Raw genomic sequence first — 25,496 nt, forward strand, 5'->3', positions numbered from 1 at the left:
CTGATATACATGTAAGTTTGAAAACATCAACAAAATTTGAGCGAGTTCACGTGTTTTGAGTGAATTCCGATTAATTCTTAAAACATTTGAGAGTTCGTATATAACAAAGTGGTATGTCTAGCGTCTATGAACAGATCATTAATGTTTTGCAAGGACATTAATATATGTGACGACATAGGAAGCACTCAACCCTAGCGAATTTCCTCCGGTCCACCCGGTTGGAACAACAAAAGCACTACATGGGCCACACAAGGACCCAAGAGTGGGGCTCCCTACACCCGATAGATCTACCACTCTTACCCCTCGGTCTTAGACAAGATTAATGGAGCTTAAGAGAGACCCTATTCGCACATGATCTAACATTTCATTCCCTAGCTAAACCATACCATCGAGACATGTATTCCACCCCAAGAGTTGTAAAACCGAAAACATTTAAGAGAAAAGGGGGACATGAACTCACAGCTTTACGTCTTGAGAGAGAGATATAATGCTAGCAACGGTGTTCCAAACATGAGTTAACCAACAAGTGTTCTAACTCATTAGACACTTCGGTCTCTTCTAGACCTTGTACTCGTTGCTCATCTTGAATGTTTATTATATTCGTTTTATCTTTGGAACACTTGTGTATTTTAATAATATGTTGGCATTTGTTTTTGTGTATATGCTTTTATTATATATAGTTCTTTTATATATTTGCATTTTAAGTGTGTATGAACGGGCCTCGCCCTTCGTGAGTCTTCGTGTCTCACACGATCATGAGTGAGAGTCTCCGTGATCCCCACGACTTACTTTGTTCCGAGTGATATATATATATATATATATATATATATATATATATATATATATATATATATATATAGATAAAGTATATCGTACATTACGGCTTAACGTACTTCACGTACAACAACGTGCATGATTTGTTCTATGACATGCGTGATTAATGTTTTCAATATGCGTGATTATTGTGTTTCAACATGCGTGATTTTGGATTTTTGAATAATAACGTGCGTGATTTTAAAATAAACGTGCGTAATTACCTGTCATACGTGATGTACGTTAAGCCGTAATGTACGTTAACCTTCCTCTATATATATATATATATATATATATATATATATATATATATATATATATATATATATATAAGTTTAGTGAACCTCGTTCACTTGTGAGAATATGTTCGAGTTGGGAATGTATAATAGTTACACAAATATAATCGTATATCTTTTATGGATATAAGTGTTAAAAACATTTATTTTTAACATTGTAAATATGTTGTCGTACGTGTACGACATCCTTGTTAGAGTACACTTCAACAAGTGTATGTGAGTGCATCACCGTGTACTTGAGTCTCTAATACGTATACATATACCGTATCTATACTTGTATTTGCGTGTTCTATACGTGTACGTATACCGTATTTATACGTGTAGGTATACCGTATTTATACATGTAGGTATACCGTATTATACATGTAGGTACACCATATTATACGTGTAAGTGTACCGTATTTATATGTGTAGGTATACCATATTATACGTGTATTTTATAATGTATATTTATATATCTATAATATATTAAAAAGGAGAAGTGATGGATAAAGATGTAATTTTACCACTTATACAAGTTGTTAAACAGGATGTACAAAAGAGTTTAAGCCATACAATGGGAACTCAACAGCCATTTTAAGACGCCTGCAGGGTTATTCTTGGAATTTCACAAAAATATGTAATTTTACCACTTGGAGAGGACGGGGCCGTCCATTATTCTATCACGGAAGAGAAGTTCAACGCGTGATCTTCCACCGCCGGCTAAAAGTTCAACGCGTTAATCTTCCACGAAATCCGATTTTCGTTATCTTTATCACGCGTTAGTGTTTTGTTTTGGGAGGGTATTTGTTGGTTGGGGGGAAATTGTTGGGTGTGGTGATGAGTGATGACCACCCCCACTAAAAAAAGTTGTGAGTGATGGAAAAATGGTCGATGACATGGCAGAACTTGATTGGTGCTTGTGAGTGATAAATTCTATCACTAGTGAACCACCCCCTCCCCTTATACAAGTTGTTAATCAGGATGTACAAAAGAGTTTAAGCCATACAATGGGAACTCAACAACCATTTTAAGACGCGTGCAGGGTTATTCTTAGAATTTCACAAGGAATCCTAAAAGAACACTAAATTAATCTTCATCAATTGAAGCCGGCCAAGGAAGGGTCTCACCTTCAATTCATTCTCTCAATTCACCTGTTAAGAAGTGGGCAATGGAAGATCATACAACATCTTCGTGAGTGGTGGATGATGACGAAACAGATGGTTTCTTATCAGAAGTTGATTTCCTTTAATTTGAAGAACCACATCATAGTAGGGAATGATTTAGGGTTCCTTGATTCTAGCCGGGTTAAAAATTTATAATTTTTGGAAGATAAGTTTATTTTTGTTTATGTTTACAGTTTAATCAAAGGAGAAAATGGAGAAATATTATGTTTATGTTTACACTTTCAGGCGACCAAGATCCGACGAAAATCATTCTTGTTCGATGAACCAGGTAAAACCCTATATCTACATTCGATTTTTCAGTAAATCAATACGTGTTAATAAAGATCTGTAACTTATGTTATTTTTTTTGGCCAAGCTAGGCTTTAGGTCACACTCCGGTGAGAACTCCAGTAGGTTCCAGCAACCTACGATTTGGTAGAATGGTAGATGAAAATTGAAGATTTGGAGCCTAGCCTTTAGATACAACAATAATGCGAAAAGCAAAGAACGGTATGTATATATGTAATATTGGGTTTTAAACTCTTCATCTATATAACTATATAAAGCATCTTCCATGGACATAATAGTAATTTCAAGCAACTTTTTTAAGATGGCATATGAAAAGCCAATTAAAATTCCTAATTTTTTCTCATTTTCTCTCATTATTGCCCCTCCCCTTTTAACACACCGGCCTCTTCTTTTCCCCTATGAAAACCCTACGACGTGTCTTCACTCTTCAATTGCAGTCTGGACTTCCAGCAGTTTCCATCGCCCCCTCTGCTCTATAAAAACACAAAAGGGATAATGAGGAAGATGAAGCGCAAGAAAGGAATGATTTTCGTTGAAGAAGCCTCGAGTTGTTTGTCGGAATTTCATCAACAGTTTGTAGAAGAGCTTAATCAGCATGGAATAGATGGTATGAAAATTCTTCACTCATTTTCAATTGTTAACTTGTGTTGTTCGTTCACATTTACTAATTAGTCCTTTGTGTTCTTGAATTTATATGAATGCAGAGGCCGCCCCGAAAAAGATCTTGGAGCTGATGATTAATCCAGATTTTACGATTTTCGTCAGTGGATCCACAAGGTACACCGATCTCAACTGTTTGAATATTAATCCAGATTTTACGATTCAATTATTATTATTATCTGTTTGTTGTTAATCGTGTTGTTAGGTTACAATATGCAATTGGCAGATTTATAACTGTTGTAGATAATCCCCCGTCTCATAAACGCCAAAAGGTCACAGGTGCCTTCAATTTCATGCTTATTGATTCAATTTTGGTTCAATTTCATATTACTTTTATTTCTTAAAGGGTTGTTCACACTAGAAGAAAAAAAGGCTCACCTACCATTGGTGTTAATCAAACTCTTTTAAAGATTCTATAGAGAGAAACTAAAGTTTTCAATGGCGACGTCGAAGCTACAGCCGCCTCTCTGGAATCACCCTGCTGGCCCCAAAACCAGTGAGTCTTTTCTTTTAAAACTTTTTATTTTGATTTTAATCATGATAATTACATGAAATTAGGTTCTTTAGCTTTTATTCGTTGATAATTTTTTAGGCATTTTATTCTAGATGATTATCTGATTTATATATCCATCGATTGAACAAATATTAAATTGAACTGCGTCTATTGATTTTGTTATTGAGAATATGATATGGAGTATAATAGATGTGCCACAGTTTGACTTCTAAGTCAAAGGTAATACTTGTCAATTGCGAAATAGATAGGGATTTTGGTACCATTTTCCCCCAATTACTTAAACCCGATTTATATTTTAATAATTTTGTTCTGGGTATTAATCAATTTCAACCTTTTTTCGGCACCTTATTATTTCGCTTAACCACATACGGAAGGGGAACATGCTGCATCCTCATAATCCCGTCTTTAACACTTTTAACTGTGAAACTACCCCGTCCAAAACCCACGACCACGTGTCCGGTTTATTCGACAACCGCGGCTGTCCCAGCAACGCATTAAGATGCTGGACCTCGCTGATTTCAGCCCCATTTACCAACCTAGACGGTAGTGGAAGAATGGTGGTTCGATTCTATTTTTTTGCTGGCGGTTATGTTCTTGATTTGCAACATTTTTTTACAGAAGAATCTGAAACGAAAGTGTGTAATAAAATTTTAGATTGAATAATAGCAATTTCATTTTTGTTTAGGGTTTTGATTTTTTTTAATTTATGTATATAATTTCTTACTCAAGTTCTCTGATGGCATGTTCTTTCTTAACAAGAACCACCACTGCAACTGGTGGTGAGTGGAGCCGTTGTTGATATTGGTTAGTCGAAGATTTCTAAATAAAGTTTTGGGAGCCGGACTCGATTCTCATATACAGATGCTATTGAAATGTACACCAAGAATACGTGGGTGTCGGTTTTTTCGCTTTCAGTTAGCAAAGGGATTTATAACTTATTTAGAAAGATTTTGTTTTTTAAGAGGTCTGATTGATTTTTTTATATATGTACTCGGTGTCTGAATAAATTTCTTGCTTCTTCAAGAGGTCTGGTCCCTCAGCGTCCTTGTATTTCTATAAAGTATTGGTGGAAAGATGGCGTGTTATGTTAAAGAGGCAGCCAGAAAAGTTCTCTTTTTTACTCATTTTAGATATAAGATTTGTTACTTTCTATCTTTAAACCTTAAAAACAATCCAAAAGAAGCCTATTGTATCAATATCCTCATCACAGTTACATGTGTATGTATGTGCTATATGTAATCTATATGAATTATCATGTGTAAGTTTTGTGAATCGTCAACTACTCCTGCAGATGGTTTTAAAAACATGCAGATGTGTTGAACAATTAAGTTTGAGTGGCATCAACTTAGGGGGCGGCGTTTGGTTCGCGGAATTAAAATTTAAACATTCCAATTGGAATTTTTTTTGTTGGAATTGGAATCTCAATTCCATTTTTGTTGTGTTTGGTTGTCAAATGAATTGGAATCCATCACCCCGACACCCACAACCCCTGGTTCGAGTCAAAACAGTACGGGTGGAAACAATATGGTTCGAAACGGTTCGGGTTGAAACGGTGCATACCAAGACGGTTCGCATCGAAACGGTTCCTGGCAAAACGGTACGGGTCGAAACGGTTCGATTTGAAACGGTATGGTCGAAACCGGTCGCGTCGAAACGGGCGTCAAAATGGTTCGCGTCAAAATGGTACGGGTCGTAACGGTACGAGTTGAAATGATTCGCATAGAAACGGTTCGGATCGAAACGGTATGAGTTGAAACGGTGCGGGTTGAAATCGTTCGAGTAGAAATGGTTCGCGTAGAAATGAGTGTTTTCAGTGAATGAACTCAGCGAAAAGAAACTGTTTCAGCGGATAAACAGCGAATGAACTATAAACCAAGTTCTGCAAATTAACACTGTTTCAGTGGACATTTGCCGAGCTCATCCACAGCCACGAACCAGCCCACAAGTTGTTGCAGCCATTGTTATCAAGAGTGGACATTTGCCAAGCTCATCCCTAATATTATCTCAAGCTGTTTTTATTTTTAAATTAAGAATTTTGTAATGTTTTGTGAATTTTTAGTTGATTGTGGTCAGCGACATGATCAAATCTTCAAAAGAAACATGCAATTATCAGAGCGAGTTAAGGTGTTAGTCGAGGGTGTTCACTTGTCATAGTTCTTCTAGATGGTCCAAGTAACAGGCGAATTGTGGCTTTGATTAATAGTTTAATTAATGTTAATATAACTATTTTTCCCAGCTCACACAACCTTTTTTAATCATCTTTGGCAGTGGTAAGACCTGCAATTATTTTTTTTAAGTGAGGATTTATGTTTTTTTAAGTGTCTGATTGAATTAATGATACTGTTTTGGTTCTGTTATGTATGCAGATTTTTATTTTTGTATGCTTTTAATGAGGTATTTGTATTGGAATCTTGAAATTTTAGTTAGTTAGTTAAAGCCCTCATGTTAGTTATCACGACAGGTAGGCGGGGGCTTTAACGTTAACTAGGATTGTGTGGTTTACCATGGTTAGCGCTCGTTATCACCTTGGTGACCCCCCCACCCCCTTTAGCGCCGGCCGATGGTGCCCCTACAGTGGTGTAGGGGGCGTTAACGTTAAGTGGTGAGTGGCGGGTTACCTTAGTGTGGTTTAGGAGATATATCTGCATTAAATGGTACTGATTTTGTTTCCCTTTGGGGAAAAGTAAACAGCAAGGTTTATGGTTTATCTTCAGGGTAAGGTAAGGAAAGGAATAAAGGTGGAAGTATTTTTAGAGGGAGAACGTTTGGTTCATCGTAGCTATTGCTGAAGATTTGGGAAACAGTTTATGCTTGGTTGAATGCAATTGTTCAGGGATCAATGATGAGTCAAGAGTTTCAAAGAATTAGTATAGACCATATTTGCATTCGCCTCTCGGTTCCTCAAATTAGAGTTATAAGTTTTGGTTTGTTGAAAAAAGTGGATGCTTTTTTTATGACTTTGGCTGGTGGAGTAACTACCAAATAAACTTGCTGATAGTAGATGCATTTGTGTATTTTAAACACACAAATAAAGGGGGTGTAGCCACAAAATCAACAATTTATATTATAATACATTTTGATAATCGCTTGAGAGAACAACTCGTTTATTTCAGTCAACTGTTACCTCTATCCATTTAGTAACAAGTCTGCTTTGATTTTGAGTTGAATGACGTTGTCGACCTGTTTTTCTAGACAGGTGGCATACAACTCTTTTCACTGAATTTCATTTCTATCATTTCTCTTTTTTTTTTTTTACTTTACACATTCAGTTAGTTTTTGAGTTGTCATTTTGTCGTGTGTAAAACGATTCACGTCACAAGTATTCTTTATTTGATATGTCGATTAAATAAAAAAGATTGGGATGAATCTTACATCCTAAAGCATGGATATAGTTTGATTCAATTTTTAGTCCCGCCGCAACGCGCGGGTTACCTACTAGTTTCCTTGAGTTTGGTAGATGAGTTTATGAGATTGTTTTTTTTACATTATGAAGAACATTGAAAGGTCATGAAGGCCGCTACATAGGTAAAGGCGTCGTATAGGTTAGGGCGGCAACTGGCAACGGCATACCGGGAAGACAAACAGACGCAGACGCTGCATCATCTTCTTCAACGGTAATTAATTGATTCCGCTCATCTTTTTTATATGGAGATTCGAGATTGCAACAGGTTAGAGAAACTCAGAAACAGTCGAACAAACTAATTGTTTTATTGTGATATCCCACTAGGTTTTGTTGGGATTCAGTGGTGTCAATTTTACTTTTTATCAAAACGGGTTTGACATATTTTATTAAAATATGTAATTAATGAAAACGCAACGGAATAAATATAATAATCGACACCAAAAGTGAACCGAACAGGATCATGGTTACAAACATGCACATACGAAATATAAAATAACGAATCTATCGATGAGAAAAATTATACCCTTGTGGTTAATAATTAACCGTGTGAGACACCAAGGTTCAACGAACGAGTGCTAGACACGAACACAAACAAAGAGAACATTGTCTCGTAGCGGCCGGTGATGCTTGACCTTGGCCGGTAGACTATCGCAAAGGGTATCAAAAGGCACCACCTATTTCAAAATGGCGGCTGTGTATTGCAAAGAAAAGAAGGCTTTTTTTTTTCCTTTTGTGTTGATCTCAAAACAAAAGGAATTCTTTTGTTTGCTTTGATTACGGCAGAAGTGTACACATACATGTTTTGATGATTAGAGTAATATAATGTATATATTAGTTTAATAATAATAACCCTAGTAATCATCTCTAATCACCTCTTAGGCCACTAAAGCCCGACACGTCTAGCACAAGCCAAAATGCGATACAAAGCCCGAAAAACAAAGTTTAATTAAATAAGCGATTAAACGTTATATTATTTATAACCCGTATAAATAATAAATCCCGTTTCTCGTGCATATATAATTATTCAAGATAATTATATATTTTGTTTTGTTAATTATTCGTGGTGACCAGTTAACCAAGTTAAGTGGATTTAATGTTCGTTGCCCAAGGTGTAACTCTTACGGGTCATAGCTCGGTCAGCAGCGTTGACTTATCGAACCCGTACATATAAATCCAACAATCTCCCACTTGGACGACCTTCGATAAAATCCTCAACGCAGACAGTTAGTGGCGCTCTAGCTGCACATGGCTGCCCCTAACAAGGTATGACACTTTAAAGTCATTAACCAAAACACCTTGCCATTAGTAACAACTTACTATTGCAAGACAATAGACTTATGGTAATTGTTGTCATTTATCCTTTCTGTAAAAGACATAAATTGAATCAATGAGACATGGATTAAGTTCATTCTCATATGATGTTCAATTATTATTGTTCTCGATCAAGAGTCAAAGTGGTCCGAACAAACACACAGTAAGTTTGGGTAAGGCCTTACACTTCGCCAGTTTGAATCAACGAGGGCGCCACAATGTCTAACTGTTACATATCATGTAAGAGTACAGAATCCCATATCGACTACACACAACTCCCACTGAACTTTAGAACTATTCCCAATTAAAGCCTTTATGACTGGCAGTTACGCGACAGCGGTTGACAGTAATCAAAGAATAATCCTTGGTAACCGGAAGTTCTAATATGTATCTCAGGTCAAAGGATACTAAATGAGTATACCAATATCAAATCATTTTATGACTAAGATCCATGAAGATGATTTGATGCGAGTTACATCCAACGTCATTCTCAATGAGGTCTGTGAATTTGGAAGTCAACTCCTTGAGTCCAAAGTCAGAATAGTCTTAATTCAGAATCGTTCCCACGAGTCTGGCCGATTACGGATAGTTTAGAATGCAAGATTTACGGATTAAACGTATTAAAATCGAACACAGTTATAAGATTCAAAATTGCATTTAACCAGTAAATCAAAATTGAATTCAAAAGTACAACTGTTAAAAGTTCGTACATCCAAATACTAAATCAAAACATACTGCTAGCTAATCTAAGCCTGATAGCACCCATGTGCTGATCATGCTTGTGCTGATCATGCTTGTCCTGAGTCATGGGCTTAGTAAACGGGTCTGCTAGGTTTTGATCTGTGTTCACTTTGCTTATCACGATGTCTCCACGTTCCACAATTCCCGTATGTAGTGGAACTTTAAAACTGGCATCAGTGTAACATCTTACAGTGAGCTCTTCTTCCACTCCTCCAAATACTAAGAACATATCTTTAGTTCTTCTCAGATACTTCAGAATGTTCTTAACAGCAGTCCAATGGGCAATGCCAGGAGTTTGCTGATAACGACTAGTCATGCTTAAAGCATGTGAGACGTCAGGTCTAGTACATAACATAGCATACATGATAGAGCCAATCGCTAAAGCATATGGAACTCCTTCCATTCTCTTAATTTCAATGTCCGTTGAAGGAGATTGCGATTTGTTCAACACAGTCCCTTTAGTCATAGGAACACCTCCTTTCTTGGAGTTTTCCATCTTAAAGTGTGTCATCATTTTGTCTATGTATGTACTTTGACTTAGCCCTAGAAGCCGCTTATATTTATCCCTATAGATCTTGATTCCTAGAATATAAGCTGCTTCTCCAAGATCTTTCATTGCGAAACAAGTTCCCAAATAGTGTTTAACTTCGTTAAGCATAGGGACGTTGTTTCCAATAATCAGTATATCATCCACATACAGGATGAGGAATGACATAGTGCTCCCACTAGCCTTTCTGTAAACACAAGGCTCGTCTTCATTTTTGACAAAACCAAACTCTTTGCTCTTTTGGTCAAAACGAAGATTCCAGCTACGAGACGCCTGCTTGAGTCCATAAATGGACTTATTCAGCTTGCACACCCTATTAGGATATTTTGGATCAACAAAACCATTTGGCTGAACCATATAGACATCTTCAGAGAGATGTCCATTAAGAAAAGCAGTTTTGACATCCATTTGCCATATCTCATAGTCATACTACGCGGCTATGGCAAGCAATATCCTGATCGGTTTAATCATAGCAACGGGCGAGAAGGTTTCATCATAGTCAATACCCTGAGTTTGAGTGAAACCCTTCGCAACTAGCCGTGCTTTAAAAGTGTGCACATTTCCATGCATATCGGTTTTTCTCTTGAAAACCCATTTGCTCCCTACTTCCCGAGATTCGGGGGGTAGCTCAACCAAGTCCCAGACTTGATTATCACGCATAGATTGCATCTCAGCGTTCATGGCTTCCAGCCATTCGCAGATTCAGGATCTGAGATAGCAGATTTGTAGTTAGTAGGTTCGTCATTAGACTCATCTAATACCAAGACTTCAGCACCTTCAAGATGCCAAAGGTATCTGTCAGGTTCTTTACGAGTCCTGCTACTTCTACGAACGCCTGTGTTCATGTCTGATTCACCAGCAACAATTTCTTGTTGTTCAGACGTTCCGACTTCATCAGTGGTTGTTGTTGGTTCTCGAATTTCTTCAAGATCAACCACATTATTTCCAGTTCCTCGATTAAGAAGTTCTTCCTCGAGAAAGTGCCCCTTCCTTTTGATGGAAATAACATTTGCATCAGGATGGTAGAAATAATATCCGCTTCTTTTATAGTATCCGACGAAAATAACCTTTTCGCCTCGAGGATCGAGCTTATCATCAGCATCACTTGTGATGTATGCATCACATCCCCATACTTTTAGGTATTCCAAATCGGGTTTATGCCCATGCCATATCTCATATGGGGTTTTGTTTACCTTTTTAGTCGGAGCCAGATTGACAATGCGGGCGGTAGTCATAAGAGCATGACCCCAAAAGGAGTGAGGCAAGTTAGTTCTACACATCATCGATCGAACCATATTAAGTAGGGTTCGATTTCTCTTCTCGCTCATGCCATTAAGTTGGGGTGTGCCAGGTGGAGTGGGTTCTGAAATTATTCCACACTCTTTGAGATGATTGAGGAACTCTAAGCTGAGGTATTCGCCACCTCGATCTGATCGAAGTATTTTTATCTTTCTAGTAAGTTGGTTTTCTACTTCGTTTTGAAACTCTTTGAACTTTTCAAAAGTTTCATGCTTATGCTTCATAAGATAGACATAAGCATATCGACTATAATCGTCGATGAAAGTAACGAAGTATCTTTCATGGTTTCTTGTCATGGTTTTGAAAGGGCCACATACATCAGTGTGAATGAGTCCTAGTAGACCATTGGCCCGTTCACCAACACCAGTGAAGGGACGCTTTGTGAGTTTGCCAGCTAAGCAAGATTCGCAATCATTAAAGGAGTCCTGTCCAGTGGATTCAAGAATCCCCTCGGATTGGAGCCATTTTATGTGTGCCTTACTTATGTGGCCAAGTCTACAATGCCATAGAAAGGTTTCATTAATACCAACTTTGTTACGCTTAGAAAGATGATATATGTCATTACATGTTTGAACATCAATCTCATAAATACCATTTCGAGGTTTAGCCTCAAAATAAAAGACATCATTCAAGTAGGTAGAAATAGAAATACCATTAAAAACGTACTTGAAACCTTGTTCAAACAAAAGGGAAACTGAAATAATGTTTCTGGTTATACTAGGTGCAAACAAACAATTGTTTAAATTAACTACAAGGCCAGAAGGACATGAAAAATGAAATATGCCAGTTGCAAGAACGGGCACTCTTTTCCCATCACCAACGATGAGTTCCATGTCGCCTTGTTTCAGCTTCCTCCACTTTTCAGGCTCCTGCAAAACATTAGTGATGTGGTAACCACACCCAGTATCAAATACCCATGTGTTGCTGGAGACAGTAAAAAGTTCAATAACATAAATGAGAGTACCTGAAGAAGTGCCAATGTTATTGGCCTTGTTCGCCTTCAGCTTGGCTAGATACTGTGGGCAGTTCCTTTTCCAGTGCCCCATTTGGTTGCATTCAAAGCACTGACGCTCTTGGGAGGGGGTGGTTTAGCAACCTGCTTGTTGTTGGTGGCAGATTTGGCAGCAACAACAACCATTTTCTTGCCTTTGCTATTATGAGCCCTTTTCTTGTTGTTGGGCTTCTTAACACCACCAGACTTGACCATCAGAACTTGGTTGGTTTTTTGTGGAATATTCATCTCGGCCATTTTGAGCATACCATGTAGCTCAGGTACAGTCTTCACCCAAGCATTCATATTATAGTTCATAATGAACTGGTCATACGAGCTAGGGAGAGAGTTCAAGATGAAGTCCACTGCCATTTCATCTTGCAGGGGATAACCAAGTTTGTTCATCTGGTTAATGTACCCTTTCATCTTAAGCACATGAGTACTGACACATGATCCTTCTTGCATTTTACAGCTTATGAGCTGCTTCATGGTGTCATATCGCTCCTGTCGGGCTTGTTTCTGGAACATGCCTTTCAGTTGCTGGATCATGTCAAAAGCATCTTTATCTTCCATGTTCTTCTGAAGTTCAGGAGACATGGTGGCTTGCATAAGGCAGGCTACCTCAACGACATCCTCGTTATGCTTTTCAAGTGCCTTACGAGCAGCAGTAGTGTTACTTTCAGGCTCGGTAGGGACTGGGCCATCTAAGATATATAGCTTTTTCGCCATCTTGACAACTATTCTCAGATTGCGGTGCCATTCGAGAAAGTTGGTGTTATTCAGTTTTTCCTTTTCAAGTATAGACTTGAGAACGAAGGAGTTATTTTCATTAGACATCTGTTACATAAGCAAAGAGATTTTAATTAGTATTTTCGATGTATATTTCCTTATTTAATTAATGACCCATTACAGTAATTAGAACAAGGAATGAGAATCTGGCTATGTCAGTAGTAAAGGCAGCTGTGGCATGCACTTTAGTAAGTGACTAGGCAGACTGACAACGAGTGTCAATTGTGAGAATTGCACAACTCTCGAGTATGAGGCCGCTAAGACAACTCTTGTCTATGCATTGATACGTTTAGCCTCATCTATGCCGACTTTTTACTTTCGAGACAGCTGGAGCATGTGGTGAGAAAAGAAAAAGTAATAGTCGTCCAAAAAGAGGTACTTGTGGAAGGGCCGGATGTGTCAACGAAACCCTTGCACCTTGGAAGGATATACTAGACATCAAGTGTGGTGCTGTGGCTCCAAACACTGATGGTTCGCTTTTACGTTCCAAGTGTAGCTTGTGATAGGATGGCATAGACTATTGATTTTAATTATGGGTTAATTTAATATTTACCAAATAGGGTCGTAAGAGCCGATTTTAGTACATATTTAGTCGTGACATCTTGATGAACCCTTTCATCTCTCAGGACACTTAATTTTAGATAACCTATTAAAACTAAGTTTGTCGCGACTTGTATAACCATATAAGAGTTAATAGTTTTAAAACTATTAAGTTATGAGTTTTAGAAAGTTAAAATTTGTTAAATTTCAAAAAATCTAAGGGTTATTATTTATTTTAAAATAAACTAATTGTTTATAACAAATATTTACAAGTTGTAAAAATCAATTTAGAACTTGTTATAATTGATTGTGAACATTTTAAAACACTTTTTAAAAGTTTGGTATTAGGTTGGTTGTAATATAACAACTTATATGATAAAAGCAACCATAATAGCAAAAATAAACATGTAAATCTTTAGGCCATTTTGTTTGATCTTGCTAGAGCCAAATAGCAAGACCAAACTGGGTCACGGGGTAACAAACAACCACAAGGATGGACCTAGTGCATCTAGTTGTCTTCAGCAGCTCCTTGATTCCTGTAATGTCTTCTGTTTTGTCTTCGGGTCTTCAACTTTATATTATAATATAAAATATAACAAAAATGAAACCCTAATCTATTACAACTTTGAGCCACAAAGTGGGCCAAAACCATAAAACAAAACAATAACAAAAATACAAGTACAAGGTCGGCCAGATTTACATATTCAACACAATCATGTTAAAGTGGGCAATCTTTTGGTCAAATAAAAATAAATAAAACTTTTGACCAAATAACTTTTTGCCCAAGAAATATTTAGATCTGAAACTTTAAACAAGTTAAAGTTTGAGATCTATAACCGGTTAAAAGGACCGGTTTCGATTTGCATGTTGTAAGCGTGGCTCTGATACCACTGTTGGGATTCAGTGGTGTCAATTTTACTTTTTATCAAAACGGGTTTGACATATTTTATTAATTAAATATGTAATTAATGAAAACGCAGCGGAATAAATATAATAATCGACACCAAAAGTGAACCGAACAGGATCATGGTTACAAACATGCAAATACGAAATATAAAATAACTAATCTACCGATGAGAAAAATTATACCCTTGTGGTTAATAATTAACCGTGTGAGACACCAAGGTTCAACGAACGAGTGCTAGACACGAACACAAACAAAGAGAACATTGTCTCGTAGCGGCCGGTGATGCTTGACCTTGGCCGGTAGACTATCGCAAAGGGTATCAAAAGGCACCACCTATTTCAAAATGGCGGCTGTGTATTGCAAAGAAAAGAAGGCCTTTTTTTCCTTTTGTGTTGATCTCAAAACAATAGGAATTCTTTTGTTTGCTTTGATTACGGCAGAAGTGTACACATGTATGTTTTGATGATTAGAGTAATATAATGTATATATTAGGTTAATAATAATAACCCTAGTAATCATCTCTAATCACCTCTTAGGCCACTAAAGCCCGACACCTCTAGCACAAGCCCAAATGCAATACAAAGCCCGAAAAACAAAGTTTAATTAAATAAGCGATTAAACGTTATATTATTTATAACCCGTATAAATAATAAATCCCGTTTCTCGTGCATATATAATTATTCAAGATAATTATATATTTTGTTTCGTTAATTATTCGTGGTGACCAGTTAACCAAGTTAAGTGGATTTAATGTTCGTTGCCCAAGGTGTAACTCTTACGTGTCATAGCTCGGTCAACAGCGTTAACTTATCGAACCCGTACATATAAATCCAACAGGTTTATATGTAATCCGTCGCGAAAGAGAATATTGTTTTAATTGGTAAGACTTTCTTCACTGGACGTTTTGTTTCATGTTGATATATTAATAACTGTCACGACCCCCGACCCACCCTGGACGGAGTCGGGTGTCGTGAGCAGTCCAGTGGTACCGGTGATTATTTTGAAAAACATTGCAGCGGAAATTTCATCAGGACCGTGAGTTAGGAAAAATATCAGAGTTTCGAAACACCGGATTTTATTTAAATAGATGGAATAAATTTCATTTTTACAAAGGTAGCTTTTAATAAAAATAATATTTCTTAATTTGATTTAATTAATAAAATAAGCCACTTCTTGAAGTCCTTCAGTGCCGGATCCAATTCTTACTCCAATCTACTGTAATTACCTGAAACGCGTTTTAAAAAGGTTTTGTCAGTGGGAAATACTAAGTGAATCATTCATTTTAACTAAAAAGACACATTGTTATAAATTACAGTATTAAGAGAGATTACAATGTTTTTATCAAACAAATTTACAAGAATAGGTATTTGTCACTCGACCGTATCTGTGACTGTGGTCAAACCACTATTGGGTCCCGTCGCCCCAATAGTGACGACTATCACAAATTTTAGGCTCGCCCACCTAAAGTGATAAAAATAGTAATGTGCACAAAACCCCACATACCGGCTGCAATTTGGTGATTACATAAACTTAATCCCTGTAATTATAACTTTGAAAATAACTTGGAGTTTTGTAAATAATTTGATAAAAAGAGAATGACTCACATTATAAGCATGCAGTATTGAATTAACAAGCTTCCTGATTCAATTTCTTCTGAGAATTAGCATCTACTTTGATTGTAAGTGTATGGGTAGAGTTCAGTCTATTGATAAGCCTGATAACCTAATTTAAACTATAATGCATACGAAAACTAGGTAATTAACTAATACAGCATTTACGATAAACTCACGAGATAAAAACCCTCACAACGAATGACAAAGTGTAATCACTTAAACATCCATCGGATTCACAACGAATGACAGAGTCTACCACGAGTTTGGGCAGCACTCAAACATCCTGTTGGAATCACGACTAATGACAAAGGATAACACTTAAACATCCTGTCGGATAGTTTCAGTCGATCGGATATTGAATCGTAGCAGCGATCGAGTTAATACCCTGTATCGTAGCAGTAACCCGTTATGCTAATTTGTGGTTTTGAGCTGTATACTTTCGTTTTTATTCAAGATTTTCGACATAGAATGAAAGCTCCTGAGCTAGGCTATTTATAGGTGAAATTCAGGCCTGTCGCGGCCCGCGTGAACCTTCGGTTGATCTTTACGCGGCCCGCATGGAAGTGTGGATCAGATCGTAGTTTGCTGAGTCACCGGTGGTCGCGACACGTGTGACGACACGTGGCTGTCATGCATATCCGGAGTCCCACGAGCTGTCGCGGCCCGCGTGACCTCCCGCCTTTTATTTACGCGGCCCGCGAAAATACCACAAATCTTGATTTCTTTATTTTTGATATGGATTGGGGTTTCAGGGGTCCGGGTTTTTGCTTATGGATCGATTTGGGACATTTTTGAATATAATTATATTATAAAGAAAAAGGGAATAAAATACTGAGAAAAGAGAATGGACCCACTTGGTAACTTTGGGGTTTAACTAGAAAGCCTACTAGTATAAATCTTGGGTATAATTTCTAAACTATAAAAATATAATGCACTCGTGTTAAGCATAGTACCCCTAATTCAACCTTGTCCCGAAGTCCCGAGATAGAATCCCAACGAACTTAGTCGGGCAGAGCCCTGACATGAGTTATGGGTTTTAGATCAATCGGAAAGGATAGCGGTGATCAAGAGTTAAAACACTTAAAACGGGACAGAACCCTATTATTATTTTATGTGAAATAATAATAAAGAATATGAACGAGAGAGATGTAGTTCGAAAGAGATGGAGAAAGCTGGTGAAAGATGAAGCAAATGTCTCCTTTCTATTTATACTAATCGTAGGAACATTGGAATGGCATTACACGTATCAACTTCGTATATTCATGCATACACGTTGTTAGTTTGCATTAAATGTTAGTTTAAATTTGGATTCCTTTTTGGACACGTCCTACTTATCTTCATTTCAATTTTGAGAATGAAATTTGAAATCTATTCTCCTATATATTCTCCTATATATTCTCCTATATATTAATAAAGGAACTGAATGAACAGTAGACTGAGAGGTATTTTAGGTTTTCGCAACAACACCGCTCGGCGGTGGAAAGAGAGACGCGACGGAGGGACAGGGGGGGAGAGAGAGAGAGAGAGAGCGCGCCGGAGGCAGAGGAAGATAGAGAGAGGTTCGGCGGTGATGGGGGCTCCGGCTATTGTCTCCGGCCGACGATAATGCTGTCGATCGTCGCTGAATGGGAACTTGACGGCCGTGGGTTCTAGGGTTCCGGCGACGGTACCGGTCACTCTAATCGGTGGTCGATTCTGGAGACGGAATGGGAGAGTTGAAGGTGATCTTGAACAACCACAACCTCAGAGACTTGAATCGTGTTTCAGCGACAATTTCGGTAAGCACTTTTGGTCTGCATGTCTCCATTTATTGGGTAGATGGCTCATATAGTAATGATTGGAACCATTGTGTAAGAAGTGCTATGATGATTCTACAAAATACTTTATATAAATGATAAGAATTAGAGAGAAAAAGATTCACAGGTGATAAAAAGTAGAGTTGTTTTTTGTTATGTGCAGAAATTGAGGAAGGCATGTCAAAATTCACTGGTTGAAGCCTTGCGAAAGATTAGGAAGGTATATATATATTCCACTTTATTCATATGCTTTTTTTTACCTTTAATGTTTTGTATGGTCGATAAAACAAAAATTGTTTACTAATTTTGAAGTATGTATACGGGGGATTTGATTTCAAAGTTTCAATTTGTTTGTGACATTTAGAATGAAGATATTTATTATATTTGAGGTATAATCACAGCTCATCTTTCAAAATTGATGGCAATTGTAACGTTGAGGACAGAGGATTAAAAACTCAACATGTACGTACATGAGTCTCTTTTTTAATCAATTTTGATCTAAAATTTCACTGGAACTTAAGGTTATCTTACTTGAAAGAAAGAACATTACACTGTCTGATAATAACATAAAAGCATAGCAAAGCTTGAGAACGAGTTGTAGATCATTGATGCAAATGGCATGTTGTTTAGTAACCACTATGGAGCTCCATGGCTTCTGTAATTAAATTATACTATGGTTTTGGTTCAGTTTAGTGGTGTTCCACTGGCTGGAACTGGCTCCTAATGTAATGTACTGATCCACATGTAAATTTAACCATAAAAGTTTGGGATGGATAGTTTAATAAACATTTAAGGAATTGTAATCATTCTTTAGGTGCTGTCATGTATAGTATTCTAAGTTAAATGTTGGTTTTTTTTACTTTATCGGTCGTAATGCTGATTGCTAGAGAAGTATTAATGGCTTGCCAAATGGGTGTTGAGGTATTCTTTAATTTCATATGGTCACCACTTCAAAAGGCTACTAATATGATGCTTTTTTTTTCCAGGTTCATAGTCCAAGTTGTTTATTTTAAACAAGGGTTAAGAAGCAAAGTCACCAACGCATTTCGGTACATGGCTATTTTCATAATTTCTTTGTAGAAATCGGCCACATTAATTTGTGGATACGCCAAACACATTCGCATGAAAATATCAAAAAGTAATGCATATTTTCATATGGTAATTTTTTTATTAACGAATTATTAATTGTTAAACATCTATTTTGCTATAATAGAATATACTTTATAAACTTACACTTAAGACAAAACTTAATCAATATCTAGACCATTCAGAAATGCTGAAAAGGTTTTATTTCCATTAAGTTTGTTCTTAAACACCGATGAGTACCGCTGCAAAGCGCAGGTGGGAATAAGCGGTTGGTGTAGGTGGAAGGTGTTGTCAGTAGGCAGGCGTGTCTGGAAGCTCCTTTGAAGATTGGAGTGAAAACGGTGATGGTAGAACAGATGGAGAATGATATCGGGAAGCCTACATTGTAAGTTTTTTTAACCATTTAATCACTTATTATCTTTGCATAAATCGTGGTTCAGGGGTCGATGCAGTTATCATTTCAGATTACATATTTTGTAGCTAGCAATTCAAATAACTAAAAGGATTCATCAATCTGTGTGACTGAGGATATGTTAATATGAGAGACACATGTTGAGATGTTTGTTTGGGTTGGTTAGCATGTAGACTCCAAGGAAAGGCAAAGTGCTTTTGAAATTGGGCATGTACCTGTTTAGCATATCTTCTATCAGTAATATTGCAAGCTTATTTTTGTTGTCTAATATGTTTTTAATGAAAGATATCGGAATACATAAGAATTCGCTGCATCTCTAGATGGGCTATCCCCATATGTACATAGAAGGAAACCAACCTAACTTCTTTACAACATTTTCCTCATAGGATCCTGCAAAAGCCAATGCATGTTTTTATTTCTAATTTTGTTAATTATTATTATATGTAAGTTTTATTTAGTATTATTATTATTATTATTATTATTATTATTATTATTCTATATAATTAATTTAACTGTTTTACTTATTTGGCGCTTATAACTTCTTAAAATATAACATTTTATAAAATAATAATTATGTTATTAGAATGAGAATATTTTTGTCTACATTTGGGTCTAAGTTTCATTAAAAATAGAGTAGGTTCAAAATACAATGTATTTTTATAATTTAATTATTATACGGTTCCTAGGCCCGTCTAGGTACTTCATATTTTTAACGGCCAGCTTACCTGTAATCTACCTGTCTAATAATATAAATTTTTATATACTTTTTATTTTATTTAGAAGGGTCACCTATATACAGGCCAATTTATTAATATAATATTTCAACCAACTATATAAAATAGTGTTTAAAACTATTTGGGTTGAATATTTATATTAAAAATAAACTAGTTACTAGTTACTAGTGGTTAATAAATTTAACCAAACCTTATAATTTATATGATAAAAATTGGTATGTTACATCCTCACCACCTTGTTTTAAATCTCGTCCTCGAGATTTGGATTATGATATTTCTTTTAGACTTATGTCATATTTTAGTTAATAAAAGTAATATTAAGGTAGATGACACAGAATTAAAATATCAAATTTTGTGATTATGAGTTGTACAATAAGTAGGATTTAATGGTTCAACTGAATTAGTTCAAGAAATTGATGACAAATGAATCAGATGGAATGATATAATTTCCAAAGTGACTAGGTTCAAGCCAATAGATACTTAAAATGAATGTGAAGGACTTTTAGAATCAATAAAATTCTTTGTCAAAAGAAAGCTTACTTTGATTGGCAACTGGGGAAAACTTAGAATCGACAGGTTCAAAATGAAATAAAAGCATGAAAATGATTTGTCAAATAGTAAATTATGATATGAGAAATTCTATGTGCTGAGATGAGTGAATTGCAAGGATACACAACAAGACAATAGAGTTAGGGTATTATTGTCTTAATACATAATTGTAAAAATTTTATTTTCCTTGAATAATATATTTTATCTACACCTATGCCTAGTGCTTAGTCGAAATTATATAATATTTATTATTATATTAGAGGTATTGTAAAAAAGGAAATATTTATATTTGGAGCCCCGTTCTCTTTATTCAATTCAATTATAGTAATCTATGTAAAAGGAAACTTAAATCCAAATGTGTACTAATATATAGTATTTATATAATGTGAAATTATTACTGTGTTTGAATACAATATATAACAACTGTTTTGTATAGATTACTATAATAGATTACTTTTACTATTAACATTATAAAATAATGATTATTTAATAAATATATATTAAAATAAAATATGTCAAAAGTGATATATTCTATTTTTAATATACTAAGATTATATTTTAAATCTTAGTTAATATATTAAAATGTTTGACCAAAGATAGGTGATATTTTAATTTATGAATTACCCTTTTTTTATGTTAATATAGATAGTCTTAAAATATCAAAATCCGTGGTATGTTTTATTAATATGTTTATCAAAATATTCTAGAACTCACGATTATTATTTTTAAAAGCAAGTATGTTTAATTATAAGATTTTACAATAAAGATATTTTAAATCATTAAAATAATAAAGGTTTATTTTAATATCAAACATACTTAAATATTGGCTGGAGTAAAATAATATTTCTATAAGTATTTAATAGTTGTGGAATATTAATCAAGATGAATAATTATTTATAAAATGTCTTGTCTATGAATACTTAGACAGTTATTTAGATAATTTTATTTGTCTCTCTAATTCTTGTATTGTTTTATGAAAATATGTTTCCTCTTTACAGTACAAAGTATATATATATGTATATATTTTTATATATAATTAAAATTTATTAAATAACTATGATGACTTAATTTATATACATTAAATAGTTATTATCATGGTTGGATATTGGTTAGTGCTGCCTTGTTTAAGCATAGGTGGCCAGTCCATGCCTAACTAAGGTTAGGCTATTCAATACATGCCCTTGATAATAACCCTAGTACTTTTAAAATAATACTAACACTATTACTATTAATAATAAAACTAATATTAATTACCAATAATAAATAACTGAACATAAACTTTAAATGAGAGTATACCTCAAACAAAATTTTATACGTAAAAATGTAAATTCTTTACCTTAATGGTTTAACAAGAATTTTAAATATAGGAATACTATATTTGTAAATAAGGTAATTATTTATGTAAGTTTCTATATATAACCAATAAAATTTATATTTTAAATTTATATAATGTTTTTCGATCGAAGATGATAAAGCAATAATTATTATGAAAGGCTCGATTAATGCTGTAAGAACTATTAAGAGATACACGGAAATAGGACATGAAATTGTGGATCATTATCTTAGCACACAATTGTGTTAAGATTGCTTGTATAGAATAAATTAACAAAGCGGATTCAATATAAATAAATAAATAATTAAATAATTAAATCCGAGATTAGCGCAAGCTCCAGATTTTGTGAAAATGTCACTACAAGGTGATCGTGATCAAAGAAATAATTTAGTGAAGTCGAAGGCCAAGAAAGCATGTTATAGTTCAAGAGAATCGAAGTGCTTGTTGGGATTATTTTGAATATGATAGCTGCAATCCATCATATGGGATCTTGAATTAAATACGTACCGCAAGCAAGTTAACTGGGTTTGAATAAAACGAGTTTTAATAAGGAAGTTCGGACATGATCACAACTGAAACCATGTATATCCTTTTAAAAGAAAATCGAGTTTTTCAAGAAATTTATTGATTCGATATTAAAGAGTCCTTGCTTTGTAAAAACGTGGTTTACAATGCAAAGATCAAGTATAGCGAAACGAGATTTGAACTTTTGATAAAACAACAAATTGGAAGGATGCCCTCCTATGGTCTTCATAACTCAAATGAACCACATGCACAACAAACAGTGCATGTGTAACGTGTGGATTTACCAAGAAATGAAATAGATCAATATTCGCCATTATGAAAGGAATCCTCATGGTATGATGACCATTAGGGGAAGTAGAAACATGAAAGTCAACTTATTATAGGAAGAAGTCAGAATTTCAATGAAAAGAAATATAAAAACTTTATCTGGAATTTCGTGTGATAACTGTTGTTAAGTGACATTACCGGGGAATGTTGAATAAAATAAAATAAAGAATTTGTAAAGGTATATGACTCCTTTTGCAGTGATAATAATTATGACTTTGATTAGACTGTGCACCGATAATTGTGAAATCTTGTTAACGTACCTCAGCGAGATTTATATTGTTTGTAAGATCATGTGGCATAGTGCCGCTTTTTGATTAGTACTTTTTCCATTGATAGGATTAGTATTGGTGTCATCGTGCCTAACTATATTTTCCAAAGGTCTAGCCTTGGAAGTCGTGTGTGATATACTTCGACGTCTTTGATTGTATAGTTTAAGTTTTATGTGTTTTCTTGTGCACTAGCACAACTTTATATGCTTCTTACTTGCGTTAATAGTTTATGGTAACGCATTGGAAAGTCTTATACTTTTGATGGTGTCCCAACTTAATGGGTTTCCAGTATTATTTTGTCGCACGAGTTACGAGACAAATGATCAAACGAAATAATGTTTGATATCGGAAAAGAGATTCCTGATAAAGAAATCTAGACACAGATGCTTATGTTTTATTTCAAATTGTCAATCCTTATGGTTTTTGGAATTCCTTATAGATATACCTATCTATGTAATCATATATTTCATATGCTGAAATAAACATACCATTTATCAGATCAATGTATTTAACAGATTTATATTTTCAAAAACAAGTCAGATATCAAGTCATGATATTATTTAGGGAAATCTTGTCACTTGTCTGACATATTATGTATCCCGTCTTATCCGGTTCGCGCCGGAGAGGTAATCTCAGTATATCCGGACAAGCTGGAGAGTCTGCTACTCTATACCCAGTTTTGCCGGAGAAAATTTTTCTATTTCCCATAAATAGTATCTTTTCAAGATTTTTAAAAGTGCCTCTTTTATTAGGGCTTTTATCCAGAATTAAGGAATTTTGTATTTCCATACATATCTTTATTCTGGATTAAGTAATATCAATAAACAAGAATAAATAACAATTAAGTGCTATTGCCTGCTAATCGTCATTCTTATGGCATACCAATATTTATCACATTATACTTTATATAAGTAGTTTTATCTTGAAGTTTATATTAAGGCAAAATTCTTAAGTTCAAGTCTAAATATCATCCTGAGTGCTACCAGATACTATTAAGTTCCTAATTCTCTGTTTAAACTTAGGTATTGTTACAATACTTATTTGCTTAATTAAGTGGCTTAGCTTATACTAAGACATTTTATGTTCGAGTCTAAATGTTATCAGATGTGCTACCAGTTAATAGTAATCTCCTAACTCTTTTATTTAAGCTTAAGTATTATTATCACAACACTTATAGGCTTAAAGTAGTGGCTTAGCTCTGATACCACCTTTTACTGTCACGACCCCCGACCCACCCTGGACGGAATCGGGTGTCGTGAGCAGTCCAGTGGTAACGGTGATTATTTTGAAAAACATTGCAGCGGAAATTTCATCAGGACCGTGAGTTAGGAAAAATATCAGAGTTTCGAAACACCGGATTTTATTTAAATAGATGGAATAAATTCCATTTTTACAAAGGTAGCTTTTAATAAAAATAATATTTCTTAATTTGATTTAATTAATAAAATAAGCCACTTCTTGAAGTCCTTCAGTGCCGGATCCAATTCTTACTCCAATCTACTGTAATTACCTGAAACGCGTTTTAAAAAGGTTTTGTCAGCGGGAAATACTGAGTGAATCATTCATTTTAACTAAAAAGACACATTGTTATAAATTACAATATTAAGAGAGATTACAATGTTTTTATCAAACAAATTTACAAGAATAGGTATTTGTCACTCGACCGTATCTGTGACTGTGGTCAAACCACTATTGGGTCCCGTCGCCCCAATAGTGACGACTATCACAAATTTTAGGCTCGCCCACCTAAAGTGATAAAAATAGTAATGTGCACAAAACCCCACATACCGGCTGCAATTTGGTGATTACATAAACTTAATCCCTGTAATTATAACTTTGAAAATAACTTGGAGTTTTGTAAATAATTTGATAAAAAGAGAATGACTCACATTATAAGCATGCAGTATTGAATTAACAAGCTTCCTGATTAAATTTCTTCTGAGAATTAGCATCTACTTTGATTGTAAGTGTATGGGTAGAGTTCAGTCTATTGATAAGCCTGATAACCTAATTTAAACTATAATGCATACGAAAACTAGGTAATTAACTAATACAGCATTTACGATAAACTCACGAGATAAAAACCCTCACAACGAATGACAAAGTGTAATCACTTAAACATCCATCGAATTCACAACGAATGACAGAGTCTACCCCGAGTTTGGGCGGCACTCAAACATCCTGTTGGAATCACGACTAATGACAAAGGATAACACTTAAACATCCTGTCGGATAGTTTCAGTCGATCGGATATTGAATCGTAGCAGCGATCGAGTTAATACCCTGTATCGTAGCAGTAACCCGTTATACTAATTTGTGGTTTTGAGCTGTATACTTTCTTTTTTATTCAAGATTTTCGACACAGAATGAAAGCTCCTGAGCTAGGCTATTTATAGGTGAAATTCAGGCCTGTTGCGGCCCGCGTGAACCTTCGGTTGATCTTTACGCGGCCCGCATGGAAGTGTGGATCAGATTGTAGTTTGCTGAGTCACCGGCGGTCGCGACACGTGTGACGACACGTGGCTGTCATGCATATCCGGAGTCCCACGAGCTGTCGCGGCCCGCGTGACCTCCCGCCTTTTATTTA

The 25,496-nt window shown here is 35.4% G+C and overlaps 1 protein-coding gene and 2 long non-coding RNA genes across 10 annotated transcripts in view; all 3 read left to right on the plus strand.

Moving 5' to 3' along the window:
* The window catches only part of LOC110915303, a 116,592-nt gene that overhangs the window by 85,011 nt on the left and 6,085 nt on the right, over positions 1 to 25,496 (plus strand). For both annotated transcript variants that reach the window (XR_004884911.1, XR_004884912.1), the window contains exons 2-5: positions 2,501 to 2,543; positions 2,635 to 2,764; positions 7,231 to 7,351; positions 15,103 to 15,145. This is a non-coding gene — a long non-coding RNA (uncharacterized LOC110915303). The remainder of the gene's footprint in view (positions 1 to 2,500; positions 2,544 to 2,634; positions 2,765 to 7,230; positions 7,352 to 15,102; positions 15,146 to 25,496) is intronic.
* LOC110915302 lies at positions 3,006 to 5,731 on the plus strand. Of its 6 annotated transcripts, none has more exons than XR_004884910.1 (5): positions 3,006 to 3,170; positions 3,268 to 3,340; positions 3,429 to 3,502; positions 3,570 to 3,719; positions 5,049 to 5,731. XR_004884910.1 is itself a non-coding variant. In XM_022159980.2 (4 exons), the coding sequence occupies exons 1-4, from the start codon at positions 3,059 to 3,061 to the stop codon at positions 3,629 to 3,631; spliced, it is 321 nt and encodes a 106-aa protein (XP_022015672.1). In that variant the 5' UTR covers positions 3,006 to 3,058; the 3' UTR covers positions 3,632 to 4,421. The 6 variants fall into 6 exon arrangements, 2 of the variants coding, with proteins under 2 accessions (XP_022015672.1, XP_022015671.1); XR_002578868.1 differs by lacking the exon at positions 5,049 to 5,731 and adding an exon at positions 4,497 to 4,760; XR_004884909.1 differs by having other exon boundaries at positions 3,429 to 3,719; positions 5,049 to 5,636.
* Positions 17,290 to 19,539, plus strand: LOC110915304. 2 transcript variants are annotated; one of them, XR_004884915.1, is made up of 4 exons: positions 17,290 to 17,656; positions 17,838 to 17,894; positions 18,661 to 19,145; positions 19,241 to 19,539. It is a non-coding gene; the product is annotated as an uncharacterized LOC110915304 (long non-coding RNA). The 2 variants fall into 2 exon arrangements; XR_002578870.2 differs by having other exon boundaries at positions 18,661 to 19,539.

This window comes from Helianthus annuus, chromosome 16 (genome assembly GCF_002127325.2).
Source record: "Helianthus annuus cultivar XRQ/B chromosome 16, HanXRQr2.0-SUNRISE, whole genome shotgun sequence".
Lineage (NCBI taxonomy): Eukaryota > Viridiplantae > Streptophyta > Magnoliopsida > Asterales > Asteraceae > Helianthus > Helianthus annuus.

Bases quoted from the DNA above. Each gene is read 5' to 3' on its own strand.
- LOC110915302 (XM_022159979.2), top strand. From the start codon at position 3,059: ATGAGGAAGATGAAGCGCAAGAAAGGAATGATTTTCGTTGAAGAAGCC. The intron at 3,171-3,267 runs GTATGAAAATTC...ATATGAATGCAG, and splicing joins TAATCAGCATGGAATAGATG to AGGCCGCCCCGAAAAAGATC. The intron at 3,341-3,428 runs GTACACCGATCT...TCGTGTTGTTAG, and splicing joins TTCGTCAGTGGATCCACAAG to GTTACAATATGCAATTGGCA.